Raw genomic sequence first — 26,925 nt, forward strand, 5'->3', positions numbered from 1 at the left:
CGGTCGAGGACTTTGCTGATTTACTCCAGTTGGCCTTGAGGAGCTGTTAAAGCTCCTCTCTCTCGTTGGTTCATATGCAGAACCCACAGGCTTTTTCGACGTGTGTGGAACATCAGCAGGAGAGGTCACAGATAAACCTGGTTGTAAAAGTCTTTTGTGAACGTGCAGCTCAACCAGGTCTAGCGCTCTGAGGTGAAGGCGTGGGTTCAGAGGTCACTCAGAGGTCACTCACAGAGTAAAGCTCCTCTGGCAGCTGGGACAGTGGATCTGCTTCTCTCCGCTCTCGGGGCTGATGAAGCTGCTGCAGGGGAACAGACAGTCAGGACAGGTGTGGCTCTGTGGCGACAGCTCCGCCCCCAATGCGGGCGCCGCCTCTGCCCGTGGCGCCTGCGCCCCGGCCGTAAGCAGCCCGTCCCCCGCGTGGTGCGCCTTGACGTGCGCCCGCAGCCGGTCGCTGCGGCTGAAGTCTTTGCTGCACAGGCTGCACTGGTAGGGCTTGTCCTCGTTGTGGATGCGCAGGTGGCGTTTCAGGTCGTTCTTCCGGCGCAGGAACTTTCCACAGACCGGGCACTTGAAGGACGAAGGCTGCTTGTGGTTCTCCGCGATGTGGCTCGTCAAGCTGGTCTTTTTGGTGTAGGTTTTTCCACAGAAGTGACAGGCCAGCGCCTCCTGCTGCCCGGGGGCAGAGTGTGCAGATGGGGTGATGGGTGCAGAGGGAGTGGGCAGAGGAGGGGCGGGGTCAGGAGGGTCCTCTGGGTGTGCAGAGGCAGCCAGGGGCTCAGGGGGCAGAGGGACATTGGGCACTGGCGCAGGCAGCTGCTTGGAGTGGGTGCGCAGGTGCCCTCTCAGGTGTGTGTTTCGGCTGAAGCCTTTTCCGCAGATGGGACAGACATGGCGTTTCTCTCCAGCGTGCAGCGCCAGGTGAGCCTTCAGGTCGCCGCGGCGCAGACTCTTGTTACAGATGGCACAGCTCACATACTCCCCGTCCTAAGCACAAAACCAGAAGGTTAGAGGTTTCACTCGAGTCATAACTGATCAAAGCAGGACTCGTTAGGACAGTAACTGGACAAGAGTTTTATTTTTGGAAAAAGGGCATTTATAAACAGATCAGAATGAAGATCCTTCGCTCCATGAGGCACCTTGTGTGTGAGGACATGGTCAATCAACTCTTGTCTCTCCGTGAAAGGCTCTGCGCAGAAGGAGCAGCTGAAAGGTCTGTCCTGGCTGCGCTGGTTCAGCTCCTTGCAGGTGCTCAGGTGGCGTTGGAAGTGCAGAGAGCGCATGAAGCCCTGACCACAGCTGTCACAGATGATGACCGGAGACAGGTCGCGCTTTGCACCCTCCGGAGCTTCCTCCAGCAGAGCCTCGTCCACCACGCCACCTGCAGGAGGGAGGGGGAGGATGTTTCAATACTAATAAAGTAGAGACTTTTTACAAACAGCTGGTATGTCGGAGTACTCCAAATATTTGAGTAAAGACATTCTACACTGTGATGTGCGTGGGTCTGGTTTACTGTGATGTGCGTGAGTCTGGTTTACTGTGATGTGCGTGGGTCTGGTTTACTGTGATGTGCGTGGGTCTGGTTTACTGTGATGTGCGTGAGTCTGGTTTACTGTGATGTGCGTGAGTCTGGTTTACTGTGATGTGCGTGGGTCTGGTTTACTGTGATGTGCGTGAGTCTGGTTTACTGTGATGTGCGTGAGTCTGGTTTACTGTGATGTGCGTGGGTCTGGTTTACTGTGATGTGCGTGGGTCTGGTTTACTGTGATGTGCGTGGGTCTGGTTTACTGTGATGTGCGTGAGTCTGGTTTACTGTGATGTGCGTGAGTCTGGTTTACTGTGATGTGCGTGGGTCTGGTTTACTGTGTTGTGCTTGGTTCTGGTTTACTGTGATGTGCGTGAGTCTGGTTTACTGTGTTGTGCTTGGTTCTGGTTTACTGTGATGTGCGTGAGTCTGGTTTACTGTGATGTGCGTGAGTCTGGTTTACTGTGATGTGCTTGGTTCTGGTTTACTGTGATGTGCGTGAGTCTGGTTTACTGTGATGTGCTTGGTTCTGGTTTACTGTGATGTGCGTGAGTCTGGTTTAACTGTGATGTGCGTGGGTCTGGTTTACTGTGATGTGCGTGGTTCTGGTTTACTGTGATGTGCGTGAGTCTGGTTTACTGTGATGTGCTTGGTTCTGGTTTACTGTGATGTGCGTGAGTCTGGTTTAACTGTGATGTGCGTGGGTCTGGTTTACTGTGATGTGCGTGGGTCTGGTTTACTGTGATGTGCGTGAGTCTGGTTTACTGTGATGTGCGTGGGTCTGGTTTACTGTGATGTGCGTGGGTCTGGTTTACTGTGATGTGCGTGGGTCTGGTTTACTGTGATGTGCGTGAGTCTGGTTTACTGTGATGTGCTTGGGTCTGGTTTACTGTGATGTGCGTGGGTCTGGTTTACTGTGTTGTGCGTGGTTCTGGTTTACTGTGATGTGCGTGGTTCTGGTTTACTGTGATGTGCGTGAGTCTGGTTTACTGTGTTGTGCGTGGTTCTGGTTTACTGTGATGTGCGTGGTTCTGGTTTACTGTAATGTGCGTGGTTCTGGTTTACTGTGATGTACGTGAGTCTGGTTTACTGTGATGTGCGTGAGTCTGGTTTACTGTGATGTGCGTGAGTCTGGTTTACTGTGATGTGCGTGGGTCTGGTTTACTGTGATGTGCGTGGGTCTGGTTTACTGTGATGTGCGTGGGTCTGGTTTACTGTGATGTGCGTGGGTCTGGTTTACTGTGATGTGCGTGGGTCTGGTTTACTGTGTTGTGCGTGGGTCTGGTTTACTGTGATGTGCGTGGGTCTGGTTTACTGTGATGTGCGTGGGTCTGGTTTACTGTGATGTGCGTGGGTCTGGTTTACTGTAATGTGCGTGGTTCTGGTTTACTGTGATGTGCGTGGGTCTGGTTTACTGTGATGTGCGTGAGTCTGGTTTACTGTGATGTGCTTGGGTCTGGTTTACTGTGATGTGCTTGGGTCTGGTTTACTGTGATGTGCGTGGTTCTGGTTTACTGTGATGTGCGTGGGTCTGGTTTACTGTGATGTGCGTGGTTCTGGTTTACTGTGATGTGCGTGGGTCTGGTTTACTGTGTTGTGCGTGGGTCTGGTTTACTGTGTTGTGCGTGGGTCTGGTTTACTGTGATGTGCGTGGGTCTGGTTTACTGTGATGTGCGTGAGTCTGGTTTACTGTGATGTGCGTGGGTCTGGTTAACTGTGATGTGCGTGGGTCTGGTTTACTGTGATGTGCGTGAGTCTGGTTTACTGTGATGTGCGTGGGTCTGGTTAACTGTGATGTGCGTGAGTCTGGTTTACTGTGATGTGCGTGGGTCTGGTTTACTGTGATGTGCGCGGGTCTGGTTTACTGTGATGTGCGTGGGTCTGGTTTACTGTGATGTGCGTGGGTCTGGTTTACTGTGATGTGCGTGGGTCTGGTTTACTGTGATGTGCGCGGGTCTGGTTTACTGTGATGTGCGTGGGTCTGGTTTACTGTGATGTGCGTGGGTCTGGTTTACTGTGATGTGCGTGGGTCTGGTTTACTGTGATGTGCGTGGGTCTGGTTTACTGTGATGTGCGTGAGTCTGGTTTACTGTGATGTGCGCGGGTCTGGTTTACTGTGATGTGCGCGGGTCTGGTTTACTGTGATGTGCGTGGGTCTGGTTTACTGTGATGTGCGTGGGTCTGGTTTACTGTGATGTGCGTGGGTCTGGTTTACTGTGATGTGCGTGGGTCTGGTTTACTGTGATGTGCGTGGGTCTGGTTTACTGTGATGTGCGTGGGTCTGGTTAACTGTGATGTGCGTGGGTCTGGTTTACTGTGATGTGCGTGGGTCTGGTTTACTGTGATGTGCGTGAGTCTGGTTTACTGTGATGTGCGTGGGTCTGGTTAACTGTGATGTGCGTGAGTCTGGTTTACTGTGATGTGCGTGGGTCTGGTTTACTGTGATGTGCGCGGGTCTGGTTTACTGTGATGTGCGCGGGTCTGGTTTACTGTGATGTGCGTGGGTCTGGTTTACTGTGATGTGCGTGGGTCTGGTTTACTGTGATGTGCGCGGGTCTGGTTTACTGTGATGTGCGCGGGTCTGGTTTACTGTGATGTGCGTGGTTCTGGTTTACTGTGATGTGCGTGGGTCTGGTTTACTGTGATGTGCGTGGGTCTGGTTTACTGTGATGTGCGTGGTTCTGGTTTACTGTGATGTGCGTGGGTCTGGTTTACTGTGATGTGCGTGAGTCTGGTTTACTGTGATGTGCGTGGGTCTGGTTTACTGTGATGTGCGTGAGTCTGGTTTACTGTGATGTGTGCGGGTCTGGTTTACTGTGATGTGCGTGGGTCTGGTTTACTGTGATGTGCGTGGGTCTGGTTTACTGTGATGTGCGTGGGTCTGGTTTACTGTGATGTGCGTGGGTCTGGTTTACTGTGATGTGCGTGGGTCTGGTTTACTGTGATGTGCGTGGGTCTGGTTTACTGTGATGTGCGTGGGTCTGGTTTACTGTGATGTGCGTGGGTCTGGTTTACTGTGATGTGCGTGGGTCTGGTTTACTGTGATGTGCGTGAGTCTGGTTTACTGTGATGTGCGTGAGTCTGGTTTACTGTGATGTGCGTGGGTCTGGTTAACTGTGATGTGCGTGAGTCTGGTTTACTGTGATGTGCGTCAGTCTGGTTTACTGTGATGTGCGTGAGTCTGGTTTACTGTGATGTGCGTGAGTCTGGTTTACTGTGATGTGCGTGGGTCTGGTTAACTGTGATGTGCGTGGGTCTGGTTAACTGTGATGTGCGTGAGTCTGGTTTACTGTGATGTGCGTGGTTCTGGTTTACTGTGATGTGCGTGAGTCTGGTTTACTGTGATGTGCGTGGGTCTGGTTTACTGTGATGTGCTTGGTTCTGGTTTACTGTGATGTGCGTGAGTCTGGTTTACTGTGATGTGCGTGAGTCTTGTTTACTGTGATGTGCGTGAGTCTGGTTTACTGTGATGTGCGTGGGTCTGGTTTACTGTGATGTGCGTGGTTCTGGTTTACTGTGATGTGCGTGGGTCTGGTTTACTGTGATGTGCGTGAGTCTGGTTTACTGTGATGTGCGTGGGTCTGGTTTACTGTGATGTGCGTGGGTCTGGTTTACTGTGATGTGCGTGAGTCTGGTTTACTGTAATGTGCGTGGGTCTGGTTTACTGTGTTGTGCGTGAGTCTGGTTTACTGTGATGTGCGTGAGTCTGGTTTACTGTGATGTGCGTGGGTCTGGTTTACTGTGATGTGCGTGGGTCTGGTTTACTGTGATGTGCGTGGGTCTGGTTTACTGTGATGTGCGTGAGTCTGGTTTACTGTGATGTGCGTGGGTCTGGTTTACTGTGATGTGCTTGGTTCTGGTTTACTGTGATGTGCGTGGTTCTGGTTTACTGTGATGTGCGTGAGTCTGGTTTACTGTGATGTGCGTGAGTCTGGGTTACTGTGATGTGCGTGAGTCTGGTTTACTGTGATGTGCGTGGGTCTGGTTTACTGTGATGTGCGTGAGTCTGGTTTACTGTGATGTGCGTGAGTCTGGTTTACTGTGATGTGCGTGGGTCTGGTTTACTGTGATGTGCGTGAGTCTGGTTTACTGTGATGTGCGTGAGTCTGGTTTGCTGTGATGTGCGTGGGTCTGGTTTACTGTGATGTGCGTGGGTCTGGTTTACTGTGATGTGCGTGGGTCTGGTTTACTGTGATGTGCTTGGTTCTGGTTTACTGTGATGTGCGTGAGTCTGGTTTACTGTGTTGTGCGTGTTTCTGGTTTACTGTGATGTGCGTGAGTCTGGTTTACTGTGATGTGCGTGGGTCTGGTTTACTGTGATGTGCGTGGGTCTGGTTTACTGTGATGTGCGTGGTTCTGGTTTACTGTGATGTGCGTGGGTCTGGTTTACTGTGTTGTGCGTGGGTCTGGTTTACTGTGATGTGCGTGGTTCTGGTTTACTGTGATGTGCGTGAGTCTGGTTTACTGTGATGTGCGTGGTTCTGGTTTACTGTGATGTGCGTGGGTCTGGTTTACTGTGATGTGCGTGGTTCTGGTTTACTGTGATGTGCGTACTGAAAACACGTTTGTTGTACCTGCGATGTGCGTGCGCAGGTGTAGCCTCAGGGCGTTCCTTCGGGCGAAGCCACGGTCACAAACACGACACACAAATGGTTTGACCCCGTCATGAAGCATCATGTGTCTTCGGACGTCGCCCTGCTGCCTGAAGCGCCGGCCACAGACTGAGCAGCTGAAAGGTCTGACGCCTGAGTGGATGAACATGTGGTACTTGAGCACCGTCATGGTCTTAAAGCCCTGACCGCACACGGAGCAGACGTGCAGCGGTTTGGACAGAGCACCCTGGGGAGGGGAAGAAAACATTATTAAGTTACGTTTTAAAACCACAGGAGACCTGTCCTTTCAGTAAAATGTCCTCCCCCTGTTCCTTCTTCAGCTAACTGATTCTTTTCTGTTATAAAGCTTAAAGAGACTAGATGCAAGTTGGTCATTTTATGGTCACTACTGCCACCTCAGGTCGTATGCGTAACTGCAGTCTCTATATTAAGCTAGTGCATGACGGCACTTCAGACCCGAATTAACACCTTTTTGGGCGACAGTGCAGGATTTTAGAGTCAGTTGTGGTGAACAGGTCATTCTACCCATTAGGACATTATTGGAACATGTAGGGGGAGGAAAATACTTAGTTTTAATATTTTAAAACTCTGTATAGTCCCTTTAATGCTAGTTGTGCAGCTTAACCCTTAACATTTTGGACTATACTACCCAGGGACTGTAGGTGGAAATTAGCACAAGTGCTATAACCTGGTACAATGCATCTCTCCCTTTGAGGTTAATGTATATTGTACACTGTCCCTGTTCAAATAAATAAATAAACTAAACATAAACTAAACTAAACTGTTGCGGCAAAACAAAACATGCTCCTAATGACACCGAAAATGCTGTTATTGCAGTGTGTAATAAAAGAATGGATTTGGCCATTTGCCTTTCGTCACATCTCCATGGAGACGAGCTGGAGACGTACCCACTCCCAGTAAAGTTTACAGTCATATCTTAGGAGGGGTGAGCCTCAAATGTTTGTATGTACATTTATGAGGTATTTTTCAATGATGAAAATATCGGTCATAAAATAAATGCTTGTATTTAAATTTTATTTATTGGGTAAAATTCACTTTTTTGTGCTTTTGGACTTTTATTTTTTGCTTACATTTTTTCATGCCAATTGAGTAACATTTTTCCAGGGGGTGTATTTTTGGTGACCTAATATAATTTTATGACATTTGTTTTTTTACCCCCATGTAAACACTCATGGAAAAAAAACTAACGGTACTTTGAGGGAGCTTTGGCACAAAAATGTGCTTTTAGAGAGCTATAAATCAATAAAGGAACAATATTTTTTATTATTTTGAAGGTCTGACTCTCCTCTTTTCATACATATAAAAATACTATTACTTTTTTACTTTTACTTACTACCCTTTAATTGCCAACTTTCTTCCCCAAAGCTACTATAGTGCATGTTCTAAAAAGTCTTTTCAAACTTAAAAAAAAAAAATCGCCACTATGTAAACAAATCCCCCAGCCAGACCAGAAATTCACCATTTTGCATTTAAAATAAAAAAATTACATGTGTTTTTGGAACATGCGCTATGATAACTTTTCGACAGAGTTGGCAATGGGTTAAACATTTTAAAAACTTATAATACTTGTATGTATGAAAAGAGGACAGTCAGACCATCAAAATAAAAATTTAAGTTTTGAAAAATATCAATTCTTCATTGAATTATAGCTCTCTAAAGCTCCCACAGCCTAACTGTTTTAAAGGTGAGATTAAGAGTGAAACAATGTTTACATGAGGTGAGTGGGTGTGGTCCCCGTACCTCCTCCGCGCTCTGCTCATGCGTCTTCATGTGCGTCTTCAGAGCCAGCGTGCGGATGAACCTCCTCCCACAGACCTTGCAGCTGAACGGCTTCTCTCCAGAGTGAACCATCATGTGCTGCCGTATCTCGGCGCTGGTGCGGCCCAGGCCCTTGCCGCAGATCAGGCAGGCCCCGGTGACGTCATCAGTGTGCGTCGCCATGTGTTCGGTCAGGAGGGACGGCTCGTAGAAGGTTTCGTTGCAGAATTTGCAGCGTGTCGCCGTTTCAGCCTCCGGCTCCTCCCCCTCTTCTCTCTCCTCCTGCTTCACCGTCACCACGCTGACTTCTTCAGGAGCTTCTACAGCGGCTTCTGCAGGAGCCTCGTCGCTGTGCAGCGCCTCCTGTGGGTCACCCTGCCACAGTGACACATTTTACACCATGACGCCACTACAAAAAACAAGGGTGTAGTTTAACCTGAGCTAAGGAGCAGAACGGATGGTGGTACCTGGGTGCAGAGCTTGGCGTGGTGGTGTGAGTGGTACCTGAGGGCAGAGCTTGGTGTGGTGTTGTGAGTGGTACCTGAGGGCAGAGCTTGGTGTGGTGGTGTTGTGAGTGGTACCTGGGTACAGAGCTTGGTGTGGTGTTGTGAGTGGTACCTGAGGGCAGAGCTTGGCGTGGTGGTGTGAGTGGTACCTGGGTGCAGAGCTTGGCATAGTGGTGGTGTGAGTGGTACCTGGGTGCAGAGCTTGGCGTGGTGGTGGTGGTGTGAGTGGTACCTGGGTGCAGAGCTTGGCGTGGTGGTGGTGGTGTGAGTGGTACCTGGGTACAGAGCTTGGTGTGGTGGTGTGAGTGGTACCTGAGGGCAGAGCTTGGCGTGGTGGTGTGAGTGGTACCTGGGTGCAGAGCTTGGCATAGTGGTGGTGTGAGTGGTACCTGGGTGCAGAGCTTGGCGTGGTGGTGGTGGTGTGAGTGGTACCTGGGTGCAGAGCTTGGCGTGGTGGTGTGAGTGGTACCTGGGTGCAGAGCTTGGCGTGGTGGTGTGAGTGGTACCTGGGTGCAGAGCTTGGTGGTGTGAGTGGTACCTGGGTGCAGAGCTTGGCGTGGTGGTGTGAGTGGTACCTGGGTGCAGAGCTTGGTGGTGTGAGTGGTACCTGGGTGCAGAGCTTGGTGGTGTGAGTGGTACCTGGGTGCAGAGCTTGGCGTGGTGGCGCAGGGTGAACTTGCGGTTGAACTTCATGCCACAGTTGTGGCAGCTGAAGGGCTTCTCTCCAGAATGGATCATCATGTGGCGCCTCACGTCGTTGCGCTTGGTGCCAATGTTCTTGCAGCAGATCAGACAGGTGCCGGGCGGGTCGGACAGGTGTGTGGTCAGGTGGTCTGTCAGCAGGCCCTTCCTGAAGAAAGCCTTTTCACAAAGAGAGCAGCCAAAAGTGCCCTCTTCATCATCCTCCTCCTCAGGAGGCTTCTCCGGAGACGCTTTGACCAGAGGCACCGCACTGCTGCAGATCTGCACATGCACCTGAGGAGCAGAAAAAACAGGTCTAAACCAAGACTAATCCAGGCCATAACCAGAGTAAAACCAGGACTAAACCAGGACTTAACTAGGGCTAATATAGCTCTACACCAGGACTAAAGAAAGGCTAAACCAGGGCTTTATCCGAATGTCCACACTATTCCCTATATAGTGACTATATAGTGGACACAGCATTTTGTAGGGGTGTCCGAATGTCCAGAGATAAAGTAATGCTCTCAAAATATCCCACAATGCATTCTGAAAAGCGACAGCGACAGGTCTTTGAAATAAACACAGCTTTATCGCCAAAATAAATTATTCCCGGAGTTTAGCAAACTTATACCACCTGTTGTGCACACATTCTGCAAGCGTCTGGACACCAGGCTGACTTTTTGTTTGGCAGATAAATAACAGTACATCAAAAACACTGATGTTTTCATTTAGTCTTTTGAGTAGCTGGGGCCGTGGGCTTTTTTTGGCTTTTCTCTTCAAAAGTGATCATCTTGATCATGAGAATGTGCTCCGATCACCTAGTCGTGCCTTCTCTAACTCGCCTAAAGCAGCTGAGACTCAGACCTGCAGGGTGGAGTTCCTGTTGAAGCTCTTGCCGCAGCCGTGGCAGCTGAAGGGCTTCTCTCCGGAGTGGATCATCATGTGCCTCCTCACATCGTTCTTGGAGCGCTGGATGGCCTTGTGGCAGATGAGGCAGGTGCCCGCGGTCTCGCTGATTATCACGTGGTTGGTCATGTGATCGGTGAGGTGTGTGGGGGAGTCGAAGGCCTGGGTGCAGAGAGAGCACCGGAACGTCGCCGCTTCCGCACGGGCGATCTTCAACATCTGCTGGGTCTCCTCACACACCTGCGGCACATGAACGTGAACACGACCCACAAAAGATCACCGAGTGCTACAAACATGTTCTGATCCAGTACATGTGGAACGTCTGGGTGTTAGTTTAGATGTTCCTCCTGGTCACTGGTGGTTACCTGAAGGTGTTGTCGTAGCGTGAACTTGCGGCTAAAGCTCTTGCCGCAGGTCTTACAGGTGAAGGGTTTCTCTCCGGTGTGGAGCATCATGTGACGCAGCACGTTGTTGGAGTTGGATTTCACCGGTTGAGCACACACCTGGCAGTGCGGGGGATCTCCACTCACGTGCACCACCATGTGGATGGACAGGAGAGAGCGCTGCGGACGAGACATCAACATGGGTAAGGTTAAAAAGGACATTGTACAGTGTAAATATGACAGCTTTACCGTAACTTATATTGTACTGGAAGTATCATTCATTAATTGTACTGGAGTATAAGTCATTAATTGATTAATTAATTGTCATTTTGCCAATTTTTTCCCAAGGTGCTGGAAAAGATTGCAGCTAATGTCTTTCTTGCAGTTCAATGACAAACTGCATCCACTGCAATTCGGATTCTGGCCCCAATATTCGACTGAAGCGGCCAATTGCTATTTATTGAACAACTTAAACTAGTAACTGACAAAGGCCAAATAGTTGGTCTTTTTAGATTTAACAAAGGCCCATTGAATCATAAGGCACTTTTGCAGAAATTATTCAGGTTGAATTTGGACAAAACAACACTACAGTGGTTCAAGGTATATTTGGAACATAGACAACAATGTGTAATAATTAAAAATGAAAATTCATCCTTTGCGACATTGAAAACAGGCGTCCCACATGGATCAATATTTGGGCCTCTCCTTTTTATACTGTGTATTAAGGACAGATTTACTTAACATCTCTTTGGGCGCTGGTTTCCAAATGCACAGCTGCAGCAACACCATAACTCTGTGTCAGCATTTATCACTCTATCACTTTATATCACTTCATCACTTTATACACCATATGTAAATCCAGTCCTGTTGTTCTATGTCAATTGTTGTCGTCTACCATATTTTACTTCTTATTTTTTAATCTTATTTATTTGAATATTCTTATGCATGCCTTATAGTTTAAAGTGTATAGCTTATTTTTATCTAAACCCTAACCCTCTCTGTTATGTTTCTATGTTTAATGTTGCACATCTCACCAAGAAAAAATTGTGAACCTGAAACAATGGCAATAAAAACTATTCTGATTCTGAGTATGGTTTCAAAACTCAGGACTAACCCTAAATGTGAGTAAGACAGTGTCAGTTTGTTTTGCTTCCAGGTCACATCTCCTGGAAGAACTGCATCTGACAATTGGTCAATTGGTCAAAACATACCCGGGTCAAAGAAGTTCAATATCTGGGCCTAATCTTGGAATCCCATTTATCGTTTGAAAGTCATGTCAAAGATCACAAGAACAGCCAGGGCAAACGTTTACAGCTTTAGAATCCTACAGGACTGTTTACCATTTCATCCGGCAAATGTATTTGTGCAGCAAAGATTTTCTCTCATCTCAGTTACTGTTTAACCTCCTGGTCACAGGCAACAGCCTCAACAATCAGGCCTTTACAACAGAGCATTCAAAATACGAGATAAAACATCTGTCAGAACGCACCACTGTAGAGGATTTCAGAGGTCAAACTTCCTTCACTTTGAACATTTCATAAAGTGATTTAAAATTATTTGTAATTTCAAATGAATGGAGAAATGTTTGCACAACCGAGGCCTTGATGTGCTCAGACGGTTCACAGTCCCACTTTGACCCGTGGGCGCCATCACACGAGGAGCTGCTAATGGAAATGTGGAGGTGCCTTTTGGAAAAAAGACCTTTGGACAGTCGGCCTTTACTGTCAGGTCTGGAACTCCTCATCTCCTGAGCTGAAACAGAACTTAGATCTGAGGGCTTGTAAGAATGAACTAAAGCGTGTTTTAAAAAGAGACCAAGTGTGAAACCATTTTAAGATTGCACTCAAATGCACTTCCTTTGTGTAAAGTCAGACTGAAATGAATGTGGCTGTAAATGTATTTTCTGTGTTAGCCTTGGCTGTAAATGTATTTTCTGTGTTAGCCTTGGCTGTAAAGGTTGCAGTGTGGTACATGTTGATTGTTCACACTTATGAAATAAATACAATTCAAACACCAAGATATTTCATAATACATTTGACCTTTGCTTGACGGCTGTGGGCTGATTTGAACATATGACACAGACTGATCTGGAGCGTGCTGAAGGCCCGCACTGCTACATGAGCACTCACTGTGGGGAGGTCCATGGCACACACGGAGCAGGTGAAGCTGCCCTCGTCTGCTGCCGTTTCTCCGCTCGGACGGTTCCTGTTGAGACACTTAAGCTGGTGCTTCTGCAGCGCGTGGCGGCGGCTGAAGAGTTTGCCGCACTTCTCACAGAAAAACGGCTTCTCTCCGGAGTGGGTCATCATGTGGCGCCGCAGGTCGCCCTGGTTCTGCAGCCGGGTGCCACAGATCAGGCAGTGCATGGGGTTCCCAGACACGTGCCCCGTGAGGTGCTCTGTCAGCTTAGGCCGGGTCGGGCAGCCCTGCTGGCACAGCGGGCAGGAGAACAGCGCGGGGGGCAGCTTCAGGTCTAAACCCCCAGGTCTGACAGGGTTCAGGTCTAAAGCAGGTCCTGGTCTTAGATCTAAGCCAGCGCTGAAAGGACTGAGGTCTAAGCCAGGTCTAACACAGTCCTGGTCAAAATCAGGACTAAGAAGGCTCAGGTCCAAACCAGGTCTAATATGTTCCTGGTCCACACCAGGACTCAGGTCAGGTCTGGGGTCCAAGGAGGGCTCTGTGGGCTCAGAGTCCGAGAGGCCGGTCTGCAGTGGGGTCCATCGTGCCGTCCACTGCCCTGAGGAGAGACCAGAGGTCAGCTGAATATGGTACTTGAGAGGAAACTTTACCCTGATCTCCCAGATAGGGCTTCATTCTGATTCATTGTGACAGACATTTCAAATTCAACTGCAAATAACCACAAATTAATGCTTTCCTCTCCACCGCCATTTAACACAAAATAGCTGCCATTTTATTCTTTTAAGTCCAAGCTCCATACAATGCTTCTACCACATGAGGCTACAGACTTGTCCAGAACTGAGACTGACCATAGATCTAATCACAGAAATTACTGCACAGCACTAGTTCCAAAAGTGTAATTGCTGGTAACAGAGAATCAAAGATGTTGCAAATGAAGTATTTAGAACTCAGCTAAATGTAACATGACAAGCTGCAATAAATATGTATTTGAACTTATGATTAACTCATTGACTGCCAATGGCGTCTATAGATGTCAATTAAAATCCAAATGTTGACTGCCAATGACGTCTATAGACGTGAATTAAGTTTTTCAATGGGAACAGCTACAGCAAAGCCTTGAGCATGTCTGGTGTTAAAATCTTAGTTGTAGTGCTGCCACCTAGTGACTCAATAAAAGAACTTGTAGTTCTAGGCGGCAGCATTGCTCTTTCGTTTTCTCAGCTTTTTGGTCAGACAACAGCATTTTGGGTGTTTTCACCTATTTTCTTACGAACAATAACTAAAGAATGGAAAGAGGTACAAACAAACATTTTTTTAAATGAAAGAAGAGAATCTAATCTTAGTTTTGGTGGGTTTCGTGTTGACATAGACCTAGACTTGAATTTTCTGTGGGTCTTGAAAAAACAGTCAAAATCCTGAAAAACAGTCTCTGGCAGTGGGGAGCTCTCTGATTTGAAAATGGCTGGCAGTCAATGAGTTAAGAAAAGTACAGTTTGGCGTCAGCTTTGTATATTTATCACACCAAGAGCGCAGCCTGTACCTGTGCACTTCGGGTCATAGGGGGCGCTCTCGTCCTCTTCCTCTTTGATATCACTGCTCCCCTGCTCCTCCTCATTACAGCTGTAGGGGGAGCTCTGCCCTGCTGCCTCTTCTAGCCGATAGATGGCGTTCTCCTCCGGCTCCTCCTTCAGAGCGAACTCCATTTCTACAAAACAAACCCGATCATCAGAGGGATTTCTAATGTATGAATAAGGTTTTATGGTTGTCCACATGAAACAAAACTGGCACAAATGCAGCACCAACTAACCAAGGTTAAATTATTTTCTCACTATAACCTCAAAAGGTGTTGTACTGGCTTCACCAGCACTTATTTAGGGAAAAGGGCATGAATTTTGACAATTAGTTCAGTTCTAGGGATCAGAGCCGATCCTGTATCGATTCCAAATATCCAAAACTGAACCGATACCTGTTTGGCATTTTGAAAACACTACTTTCACCAACTAAATGTATATGAATATGCTGTGCCTCATTTTAAAGCTCTGAACCTGGCTTTCAATCACCGAGTTACTTTCACTCTGCTCTAACACACTTTGGATCGCCGAGCAAAATTCCTTTGATAATGCTAATCACAAAACGAGTGTTGCCACAGATTACTTGAAAGGTAATATGATAACAGATTCCTAATTACTCCTTTAAAAAGTAACTTAGTTACTTTACTGATTACTTGAAAGTAACCAAGTTATATTGCAATTTACTTAATTAGTGTTTGGGTCTTGAAACTGGACAATGCGTATGGTCATATATTGCTCCAAGCAAGTGAGCAGGTTTGGCATCATTATTGGGACTGGGGAATAAAAAAAATAATAAGGCGACTAAACATGTAAATGTGGCACACATGAATGAGCTCCATAAACAGACTGTAACCCAGGTACAAATGAAAATCTCTGCGAAGATTTGACCGATTAACACCAAACAAAAAGTGTTGGATTGCCGTGCTCTTTCTGAGCCTCAAGTACCCACATCTGTGTGAAGTTTTTGTGAAAGTTCACACAATGAGAAGATATCCACACGTCCCCATCCAAACCTACACCGACGTGTCACATTACAACAGACGAGGGCAGCAGGATTCACAAATATTTGTACATCATCGCAGCTTCTTTGAGTTTTTCAGGGTAAAGGATCCGACAAAGATTTGAGATGGTACAATGGTGTTTAATGAGATGTTCTAGCAACTGGTTTGGCCTGTTCCCATCAATCCAAAAGTGTTCCTGAAACTACTCATTTGCAAATCCAGTGGCAGCGGCTGTGCAGTGTTCATAGCATTTCTGACAGTGCTTAAAGGCGCACTGTGCAACTTTTAAAGTGGAAAAAAAAAACCTCAGCGGCTTTATAGGAGCAGCACGGCACCTTTGCTTTCCCTCATAGTGGCCTTAATGACACTCCAGGATCAGTTGTTGTTTCACTTCAAGAGTTGCATAGTGCACCTTTAAGCACTGTCGGAAATGCCATGAACACTGCACAGCCGCTGCCACCCGAGTCACAGCCCGCGAATGTAGGTGCTCGGAAAGGCAAATGTGTGACATATTGGTGAGGACTGTCCCTGCGGGGCCACGTCCACGACTCCAAGAGAAACGGCAGAAGCGTAACCGCAAAAAGGGCCAGTGAGCATTAACATTACTGAGAGTCCTTTCAGACTAAGCGCAAATTGGTTTTAGCCATTGGATCTGGCAAAGTGTGGAGCTCATTCTACAGGTTCACCTCAGGGACACATAGAGGTCCTGTTGACTAATATTTACAAGAAAAAGCCCCACTAGTCCCGGTACAGGGAGAATCTTATGGGACTTTGCTGTTGGAGATTTACTGCAAACAGTGCCTCGCCCGGACATTAGCAAACACTGGACATGGACATCTCACATCATTCTAAACATTCTGTAGAGTACTTTTCCACAGGCATCAGCCCCTCCAAACCTCATCCATTATTCAGCCCCTCCGCAGTCACTGGGGCGGGGGGGGGGGGGAGGTGGGGGAGTGACCTACTTCCTCTGCAGCTGCCCCGAGGCAAACTAACAAAGACGTGGCAGCCATCTTGGGCATCCATGTGCACAAACATCGAACAATGAAACTACGTCCAAAAACCCGATCGTTTCCCCCGCGAAGGTGTCGCGCGGGGCCGGCACGAGTCCGCGCGTTTCGCTCGGGTCGCGTCAATTCTGCTCCATATATTTTTAGATGAGGAATTCCAGTCCGACCTCAGGCGCACAGTCGCAGCCTTCAGTCAAATGACAAAACGATCATTCTGAGCCAGATACAACCATGGAATAACGCAGCTTCACCGCATTTATTAACGTGCAGGGGTTTTTTTTGTATTAAGTTTACTCGCTTCAAATGTAAGGCGAGCAGATGTCCCGTGTCAATAGGCGCATTGATCATGACATTGTTTTTGATTAATACGGATCCACTACTTAACAATAAATAAATAATAATAATATCGTTTTCGGTTTACAGATGAGACCGTCGAATTCCAATGCCGAATCTGGAATTAATCAAAACCAATCCAAACTTTATCCCCTCATTTGCAATCCTGAATTGTGACCCTGGTGTACCCGAATCGTCCCGTCCCCCCCCCCGTGTTACCCCTGGGTGTAGCCCCGCTTTCGCCTCGGTTTAATCCAGCTCCTGCGGCTCCTGTCGGTGGTGGTCCCCGGGTGCGGAGCCGCCTGCGCCGCCGTTCTCTGGGCTTTTCAGCCTGTCCAGCCCGAGCTGCCGTCCGCTCCACGACCCTCCTCCCAAACAGCTGGAGCAGCGAACCCCACCGCACAGCCGCCTTTTCATCCGCTCCTTCAGGCTCCGCGCCCCCTTCGTGTTTTTTTTTTTTACCCCGGGGTCCTGGTCCCTTTTCAACCCGGTTCAGTCGCTTTTACATCGGAACCAACCCGGGCCAGAACCGGGACTCGGAGCGGGAGCGCTCTGAGCACAAACCGCTGCGGTACCGTTAGCAACATTAGCTACAGAGGTGTCACCAAAAAGTTCATTATGAGTTTAAACTTCTGCTGTGGCGAAAACACGAGCGGGACGGGTTTGTTCAAATGTGTTGAATGTGTAAAAGTTGGCAAAGTTAGTGAAAAGTTGAATCTCGTTTAAAAACTTGTAGTGATATTTAAAAACATGTTAGCATTTAGCGGCTAATCGTGTACACTTCCGTTAGCTGCCCGGCTAGGAGCAGCAGCGCCCCCTGCAGAGACGGAGGGAGTTTCCCCACACATGTATCAATAAAAAGCGTTTTTTTTATGCATAAAGCAATACGTTCCTGAAGTAAATGTACAATCAACATCAAGTCAAAGATCAAGACAGACTTAACTCTTGGCAAGACTGCACACATATATCTTTTCAGTTTAAGAGATTAAAAAAAAGACCATAAAGAGCTTGAAAAGTGTATTAATGTGTTCAATGTGTGTCCTTTTTGTTAAAATAAAATAATAAAGACTTATTATTTTCTGTCTGTATTCATGTAGTCTTTCATTTATTTCTGCATAGTCAGCGCTTTATTATTACCGCCTACATTATTCTTTTCTTGATTTCTCTCACCACATGCAAATTAATTAATTAATAGCGGGCTGGGATAGTTAGACTTGTGCACTGGGGGTCACCTAAATTCTATTCTCTGAGCGACTATACTAGTTTAATAACTATTATATATATTTTTACTTCAGTATTTGGGCAGCAAAAAATAATTATAAAGACTTTTTCTGTTAGTGTTAACCCAAAAATAGCATGTTGATTAAATATATGATATTTATGTAATTGCAGTGATATTTTAATAATTATCGCCAATGTATTTATTCATTCATTTATTGCTTTATTCATTATTTTTGGCAGTTTTGGTCCACAGACATCTGTATATTTGTGTGAATTATCAGATGAGGAAAGGTTCAAACATTTGTTCAAGTATAAGCCTTTTTATTTGGCTCAGTTTCTGTTCATCGCTTGGCTTCAGTGTAAGAAGACTCTTTGTTTCATGTATTTGGATGACTGCCAACTTTTCATTTTTGTGTCTTATAAGCCCACATGGATTGGCCACAAAAAAGGCTAAGTAAATCAACTGAAAAGGTAACATTAACTTTAAATTCCCATCCAGGACCGGCTCATTTGAATCTTACTGCTACTCCAGAGCGGCCTCTCCTGTACCAGGCGCTCCTTCTGATACCATCTCCAGTGTGCTGATGAAAACTAACCACTCTGCCATCAGGAGAACAATCTACCACTATTTAGTTCAAAGAAGAATTTTCTTCAAGCGAGTCACAGTTCAGGGTATCTCAGTCAACACTGTAACCTATTTATTTATTTATTTATTTATTTATTTATTTATTTATTTATTTATTTATTTATTTATTTATTTATTTATTTATTTAAGTGTAGGAGGAGGGTGCAGATATATTTAGTATTTTCACCTTTTTACTTGAATAATTCTTTCAATCACTACATAATACTTCTAGTAAAATTGTTTTTAATAGGCTTTTAGTAGTAGTAGTAATAGTTACTATAGTATTGTGGTGCAGTGTCCAGCAGATGGCGCTGAAGACTGCACATGAGCCTGACTGTGAACGTGAGTCTGTGCTGTTTGTAATGAGGATATGGACCAGGCTTGTTGTAGTTGGCCAATGCTCTGCCCTTACAGGAATAAGGTCCTAGGTTCAATTCCCAGTTTTACTTAGTCTCCCTGAGTGTGGGTGACTTCCTCTGTCAACCTCAATCTCAAACTGTTCTTTTCTTCTCTCATAAAGCCACACTGCGGAATATTCCACAAGAAGAGCTATAAAACTCAAACATATAGTTGTTTTTAGAGGTAATTTTCAACACTGAAAACATGTCAAATGAAATCTTTACAGCACCAGTGTCAAGAGGTCCAGTAGGTTATCTATAACACTTTGCATAGGTATATATATCAATAAGATGTGCAAATCTAAATCTACAGTGGCTTGCATATTTAGATTTGCAAGCCACTGTATAACTTTAACTTTTCGACATTTTGCCATACTCTTGACCATAAATTGATTGAAATTTTACATGAGAGACACACACTAAGTGACACACAATCGTGAAGTGAAATGAAATTAAAATCATACATGATTTAGAAAAAAAAAAAAGATAAATAAAAAACTGAAAAGTGGGAACTAATAGTCGTTCTGTGGACAGTTTCCCCCACCTGAGCTGTAGCTCTCTGCAGTTCATCCAGGGTCATCATACAACTTCTGAAGACAATTGTTTGCACCAAAAGGAAAGGGGGGGCCGGTACTTTTGCACATCACACTTTTCAAAATTATGTATACATTTCACTTCACAATTGTGTGTCACTTAGTGTGTGTCTTTCACATACAATTTCAATTAAATATATTAATGTTTACGGTCCATAGCGTGGCAAAATGTCGAAAAGTTAAAGAGGGGCCCACACTTATGCACACCACACCTTTTGTTTTTAAATTCAAAATGCTAAAAAAGCAGTGATTATTAAGATTTATTGACATACATATTTTTGGCAATCAGACCCCGGCTGTAGAGATCGATATATGGATTAAAGTAATGGGTAAGTTAGAGTTAAGGGTATCTTCCCCTGGAGCCTGGACACTCGCTGTGGTGAGGGAAACCGATGAAGGATGTATCAGGGTGAAGCCGTGGATGGAGTTTGCATGTTCTCCCCGTGTCTGCGCAGGTTTCCCCTGGTTTCCCCTACCACTAAAAACATGTGTAATAGGTGAATCCTCCTGCCAGATGTTTGTGACCACCATCCTGGGTCCCTGGGCACAGCACTGCCGCTGCCCACTGCTCCCTATAGGTCGTCCAGGGGCATCAAAGGATGGGTCAGCTGCAGAGGAATGGCCCTGTGAGCCTTAAAGCTGGTTATGGTGGTTTTCTTTAGATACAGTTATACCGACAAATGCTTTGTAAACAAAAAGAGGAATTTTGCCGTTTGTTTTCCATTGCTGCTTCCCCAGAGCCTTACAGCGGCGAGTGAATATGACGAACATCTGGGTAATGTCCTGTGGTTTGAGAGGTTAGACGTAACTACTAACCAGTAACTACTTCTTATAATGTAAAATAAAAAAAACATCGCTATTAAACTCTGTGCGCTTTGTCAGAAACAGGGCAGTGCTTCATTCGTATGTTTTCTTCATGCTCTACGTTCATGGAGACTGGTTACGCCATAGTTTCTTTGTTGGTTTGGTTTGGGAGAGACATTTTCGCCTTGACGCTGTGTTTTGGTGACGTGTGCTTAAGGGCAGGCGGGCTGTGAACCGGAAATAAATGACTCGTTTGAAGTCGTTTTAAGTCAATATTGCCCCTCACCATGTTTAAAGTGTTAAACAATGTTGTATGTGTGGAATAGATTATTACAAAATGCAAGAAATAAAGCAGAATATGAGTCCTTTAAAACAACTACTGTGCTGTCTATGTGTGTGTGTGTGTGTGTGTGTGTGTGTGTGTGTGTGTGTGCATGTACGTGTGTGTGTGTGTGTGTGCGTGCGTGTGTTTGTGTGTGTGTGTAATAGGTGCTAAATGTGGTGTGTTCCAGTCTGGTGTGGGCTCTGAGTCACTGCTGCTCATTTCTGAACTGACACACAAACAGCAGATTGAACGCACTCATGCAAAGGGAACACAGTACACACACACACACACACACACACACACACACACACGCACACACGCACACACACACACTGGCTTATGACACATTTACACACATTAAGCTCATGTTAAATACAGTTAGACAGCTAGTTGGAGAGTGCACCGCTCGGATGTGTCCTACATGTGCTGACCCTCATTCCACTACACACTACATTACCCACAATCACTCCCTTTTCTCATTTGCTGGTTTACGTTTTCATCAAGTACTTTATTTTCCCATCATACACTAATGATTTTTAAAATTAGACTAAAGACCCTCCGTTTGAGACCATTAAAGTCTTGATTTGAACAGTCGGTGAACAAAGTGCCTTGCTCAGGGGCGCTGAATGCCATCATACCCTCTGCCCCCTCTGCCCCAGTCCATCCTCTGAGGTGAGTCTGCGTCTCCAGATCGGCCCAGTCTTTGTTCTTCACAGCAACGGACCTAAAAATACACCCGGCGTGACATAAGCTCCACATGAATGTTTAATGCAGACTGACTCAGCAGGACCAGGACCAAGCCAGGACTGTACCGGGACTATACCTGGACTATTGTGCATGTTTTATGGATGTGGGCGTGGAGCGATTGGCAGATTTCTGTTGTATCCAGCCCTCTGATTGGTTGCTTTGTACATGAGTGCTGCTCTGTGATTGGCTGGCCATGAATATTTCATCAGAGCATGTGTTTCAGCATAAATTATTAACTCTGAGTCTGTACTTCATTATTCACACTCAGTTTGGCAGTGTTAACGCTGCTGCACTAACACTGCTGAACCACACACACTACAACCACGCCCTGCCTCATGTTCCCTACACCCTACACACTACAGCCACAAACGCCCAGCCTCATGTTCCCTACACTCTACACACTACAGCCACAAACACCCAGCCTCATGTTCCCTACACTCTACACACTACAGCCACAAACGCCCAGCCTCATGTTCCCTACACCCTACACACTACAGCCACAAACGCCCTGCCCCATGTTCCCTACACCCTACACACTACAGCCACAAACGCCCTGCCTCATGATCCCTACACCCTACACTCTACAGCCACAAACGCCCAGCCTCATGTTCCCTACACTCTACACACTACAGCCACAAACACCAAGCCTCATGTTCCCTACACCCTTCACACTACAGCCACAAACACCCTGCCCCATGTTCCCTACACTCTACACACTACAGCTACAAACACCCTGCCCCATGTTCCCTACACCCTTCACTCTACAGCCACAAACACCCTGCCCCATGTTCCCTACACTCTACACACTACAGCCACAAACACCCTGCCCCATGTTCCCTACACTCTACACACTACAGCCACAAACACCCTGCCCCATGTTCCCTACACTCTACACTCTACAGCCACAAACGCCCAGCCTCATGTTCCCCACACTCTACACACTACAGCCACAAACACCCTGCCCCATGTTCCCTACACCCTACACACTACAGCCACAAACACCCAGCCTCATGTTCCCTACACCCTTCACACTACAGCCACAAACGCCCTGCCCCATGTTCCCTACACCCTACACACTACAGCCACAAACGCCCTGCCCCATGTTCCCTACACCCTACACACTACAGCCACAAACGCCCAGCCTCATGTTCCCTTCACCCTACACTCTACAGCCACAAACACCCTGCCCCATGTTCCCTACACCCTACACTCTACAGCCACAAACGCCCTGCCCCATGTTCCCTACACCCTACACTCTACAGCCACAAACGCCCTGCCCCATGTTCCCTACACCCTACACACTACAGCCACAAACACCCTGCCTCATGTTCCCTACACCCTTCACACTACAGCCAACACACCCTTCACACTACAACAAACCCTACACACTACAGCCACAAACGCCCTGCCCCATGTTCCCTACACCCTACACACTACGGCCACAAACGCCCTGCCCCATGTTCCCTACACCCTACACACTAGAGCCACAAACGCTCTGCCCCATGTTCCCTACACCCTACACACTAGAGCCACAAACGCTCTGCCCCATGTTCCCTACACCCTACACTCTACAGCCACAAACGCCCTGCCCCATGTTCCCTACACCCTACACACTAGAGCCACAAACGCTCTGCCCCATGTTCCCTACACCCTACACACTACAGCCACAAACGCCCTGCCCCATGTTCCCTACACCCTACACTCTACAGCCACAAACACCCAGCCCCATGTTCCCTACACCCTACACACTAGAGCCACAAACGCTCTGCCCCATGTTCCCTACACCCTACACACTTCAGCCACAAACACCAAGCCTCATGTTCCCTACACCCTACACTCTACAGCCACAAACACCCAGCCTCATGTTCCCTACACCCTACACACTTCAGCCACAAACGCCCAGCCTCATGTTCCCTACACCCTACACACTTCAGCCACAAACGCCCTGCCTCATGTTCCCTACACCCTACACACTTCAGCCACAAACGCCCTGCCTCATGTTCCCTACACTCTACACACTACAGCCACAAACACCCAGCCTCATGTTCCCTACACTCTACAGCCACAAACGCCCTGCCACATGTTCCCTACACCCTACACACTACAGCCACAAACGCCCTGCCTCATGTTCCCTACACCCTACACACTACAGCCACAAACGCCCTGCCTCATGTTCCCTACACCCTACACACTTCAGCCACAAACGCCCTGCCTCATGCTCCCTACACCCTACACACTACAGCCACAAACGCCCTGCCTCATGTTCCCTACATCATACACTCTAGAGCCACAAACGCCCAGCCTCATGTTCCCTACACTCTACACACTACAGCCACAAACACCCAGCCTCATGTTCCCTACACCCTACACACTAGAGCCACAAACGCTCTGCCCCATGTTCCCTACACCCTACACACTAGAGCCACAAACGCTCTGCCCCATGTTCCCTACACCCTACACTCTACAGCCACAAACGCCCTGCCCCATGTTCCCTACACCCTACACACTAGAGCCACAAACGCTCTGCCCCATGTTCCCTACACCCTACACACTACAGCCACAAACGCCCTGCCCCATGTTCCCTACACCCTACACTCTACAGCCACAAACACCCAGCCCCATGTTCCCTACACCCTACACACTAGAGCCACAAACGCTCTGCCCCATGTTCCCTACACCCTACACACTTCAGCCACAAACACCAAGCCTCATGTTCCCTACACCCTACACTCTACAGCCACAAACACCCAGCCTCATGTTCCCTACACCCTACACACTTCAGCCACAAACACCAAGCCTCATGTTCCCTACACCCTACACTCTACAGCCACAAACACCCAGCCTCATGTTCCCTACACCCTACACACTTCAGCCACAAACGCCCAGCCTCATGTTCCCTACACCCTACACACTTCAGCCACAAACGCCCTGCCTCATGTTCCCTACACCCTACACACTACAGCCACAAACGCCCTGCCCCATGTTCCCTACACCCTACACTCTACAGCCACAAACACCCAGCCCCATGTTCCCTACACCCTACACACTAGAGCCACAAACGCTCTGCCCCATGTTCCCTACACCCTACACACTTCAGCCACAAACACCAAGCCTCATGTTCCCTACACCCTACACTCTACAGCCACAAACACCCAGCCTCATGTTCCCTACACCCTACACACTTCAGCCACAAACACCAAGCCTCATGTTCCCTACACCCTACACTCTACAGCCACAAACACCCAGCCCCATGTTCCCTACACCCTACACACTAGAGCCACAAACGCTCTGCCCCATGTTCCCTACACCCTACACACTTCAGCCACAAACACCAAGCCTCATGTTCCCTACACCCTACACTCTACAGCCACAAACACCCAGCCTCATGTTCCCTACACCCTACACACTTCAGCCACAAACGCCCAGCCTCATGTTCCCTACACCCTACACACTTCAGCCACAAACGCCCTGCCTCATGTTCCCTACACCCTACACACTTCAGCCACAAACGCCCTGCCTCATGTTCCCTACACTCTACACACTACAGCCACAAACACCCAGCCTCATGTTCCCTACACTCTACAGCCACAAACGCCCTGCCACATGTTCCCTACACCCTACACACTACAGCCACAAACGCCCTGCCTCATGTTCCCTACACCCTACACACTACAGCCACAAACGCCCTGCCTCATGTTCCCTACACCCTACACACTTCAGCCACAAACGCCCTGCCTCATGCTCCCTACACCCTACACACTACAGCCACAAACGCCCTGCCTCATGTTCCCTACATCATACACTCTAGAGCCACAAACGCCCAGCCTCATGTTCCCTACACTCTACACACTACAGCCACAAACACCCAGCCTCATGTTCCCTACACCCTACACACTACAGCCACAAACGCCCAGCCTCATGTTCCCTTCACCCTACACTCTACAGCCACAAACACCCTGCCCCATGTTCCCTACACCCTACACTCTACAGCCACAAACGCCCTGCCTCATGTTCCCTACACCCTACACACTACAGCCACAAACGCCCTGCCTCATGTTCCCTACACCCTACACACTTCAGCCACAAACGCTCTGCCCCATGTTCCCTACACACTGTTCTCTACAGCCACAAACCCGTTGTTCATGTGGAAAAAGAAGACCTTTATTTCTATAGCACCTTTCACAGACATAGTCACAGAGCACTTTAACATTCAGTCCATACTCGGTGGTGTTCAGTTTCCTCTGGGACTGACAGAAACGCTGTCTCGACTGCACACACCTGCACACATCTGCACACATCTGCACACATCTGCACACATCTGCACACATCTGCGCCAGCGGTTCGTCTGACCACCACCAGGCATTCAAGCACACACATCATTCATCCTGATCTATGTGGAGGTTGTTAGTGTGTGTTTGCGTGTATATGCACACATGTAAGGGTGTGTATGTGCGCGTGGGGGTGTAGGGGTGTGTATATGCGCACATGTAAGGGTGTGTATGTGCGCGTGGGGGTGTAGGGGTGTGTATATGTGCACATGTCAGGGTGTGTATGTGCGCGTGGGGGTGTAGGGGTGTGTATATGCACACATGTAAGGGTGTGTATGTGCGCGTGGGGGTGTGCGGCTGTGTATATGCGCACATGTAAGGGTGTGTATGTGCGTGTGGGGGTGTAGGGGTGTGTATATGTGCACATGTCAGGGTGTGTATGTGCGCGTGGGGGTGTAGGGGTGTGTATATGTGCACATGTCAGGGTGTGTATGTGCGCGTGGGGGTGTAGGGGTGTGTATATGCACACATGTAAGGGTGTGTATGTGCGCGTGGGGGTGTGCGGCTGTGTATATGCGCACATGTAAGGGTGTGTATGTGCGTGTGGGGGTGTAGGGGTGTGTATATGTGCACATGTCAGGGTGTGTATGTGCGCGTGGGGGTGTAGGGGTGTGTATAAGCGCACATGTAAGGGTGTGTATGTGCGTGTGGGGGTGTAGGGGTGTGTATATGTGCACATGTCAGGGTGTGTATGTGGGCGTGGGGGTGTACGAGTGTGTATATGTGCACATGTCAGGGTGTGTATGTGCGCGTGGGGGTGTAGGGGTGTGTATATGTGCACATGTAAGGGTGTGTATGTGCGCGTGGGGGTGTACGGGTGTGTATATGTGCACATGTCAGGGTGTGTTTGTGCGCGTGCGGGTGTAGGGGTGTGTATATGTGCACATGTCAGGGTGTGTATGTGCGCGTGGGGGTGTAGGGGTGTGTATATGTGCACATGTAAGGGTGTGTATGTGCGTGTGGGGGTGTACGAGTGTGTATATGTGCACATGTCAGGGTGTGTATGTGCGCGTGGGGGTGTACGAGTGTGTATATGTGCACATGTCAGGGTGTGTATGTGCGTGTGGGGGTGTGCGGGTGTGTATATGTGCACATGTAAGGGTGTGTATGTGCGTGTGGGGGTGTAGGGGTGTGTATATGTGCACATGTAAGGGTGTGTATGTGCGTGTGGGGGTGTGCGGGTGTGTATATGGGCACATCTAATGGTGTGTATGTGCGCGTGGGGGTGTAGGGGTGTGTATATGTGCACATGTAAGGGTGTGTATGTGCGCGTGGGGGTGTACGAGTGTGTATATGTGCACATGTAAGGGTGTGTATGTGCGCGTGGGGGTGTAGGGGTGTGTATATGTGCACATGTAAGGGTGTGTATGTGCGCGTGGGGGTGTAGGGGTGTGTATATGTGCACATGTAAGGGTGTGTATGTGCGTGTGGGGGTGT

The 26,925-nt window shown here is 47.9% G+C and overlaps 1 protein-coding gene across 2 annotated transcripts; it reads right to left on the reverse strand.

Annotated features, from left to right (window-relative positions):
- Positions 1–66: 66 nt before the first annotated feature.
- LOC306973612 (uncharacterized protein) lies at positions 67–17,153 on the reverse strand. 2 transcript variants are annotated; one of them, XM_079570577.1, is made up of 10 exons: positions 16,667–17,153; positions 14,073–14,237; positions 12,523–13,130; positions 10,376–10,573; positions 9,969–10,250; positions 9,063–9,398; positions 7,900–8,292; positions 6,100–6,364; positions 1,140–1,381; positions 67–987 (listed from the first exon to the last, which is right to left on the reverse strand). In XM_079570577.1, exons 2-10 carry the CDS (start codon positions 14,233–14,235, stop codon positions 229–231), a joined length of 3,246 nt encoding a protein of 1,081 aa, XP_079426703.1. In that variant the 5' UTR covers positions 14,236–14,237; positions 16,667–17,153; the 3' UTR covers positions 67–228. The 2 variants fall into 2 exon arrangements, with proteins under 2 accessions (XP_079426703.1, XP_079426704.1); XM_079570578.1 differs by lacking the exon at positions 16,667–17,153 and having other exon boundaries at positions 12,523–13,125; positions 14,073–14,211.
- Positions 17,154–26,925: the final 9,772 nt, after the last annotated feature.

Source organism: Gobius niger (assembly GCF_951799975.1).
Source record: "Gobius niger genome assembly, chromosome: 14".
NCBI classification, from domain to species: Eukaryota; Metazoa; Chordata; class Actinopteri; order Gobiiformes; family Gobiidae; genus Gobius; species Gobius niger.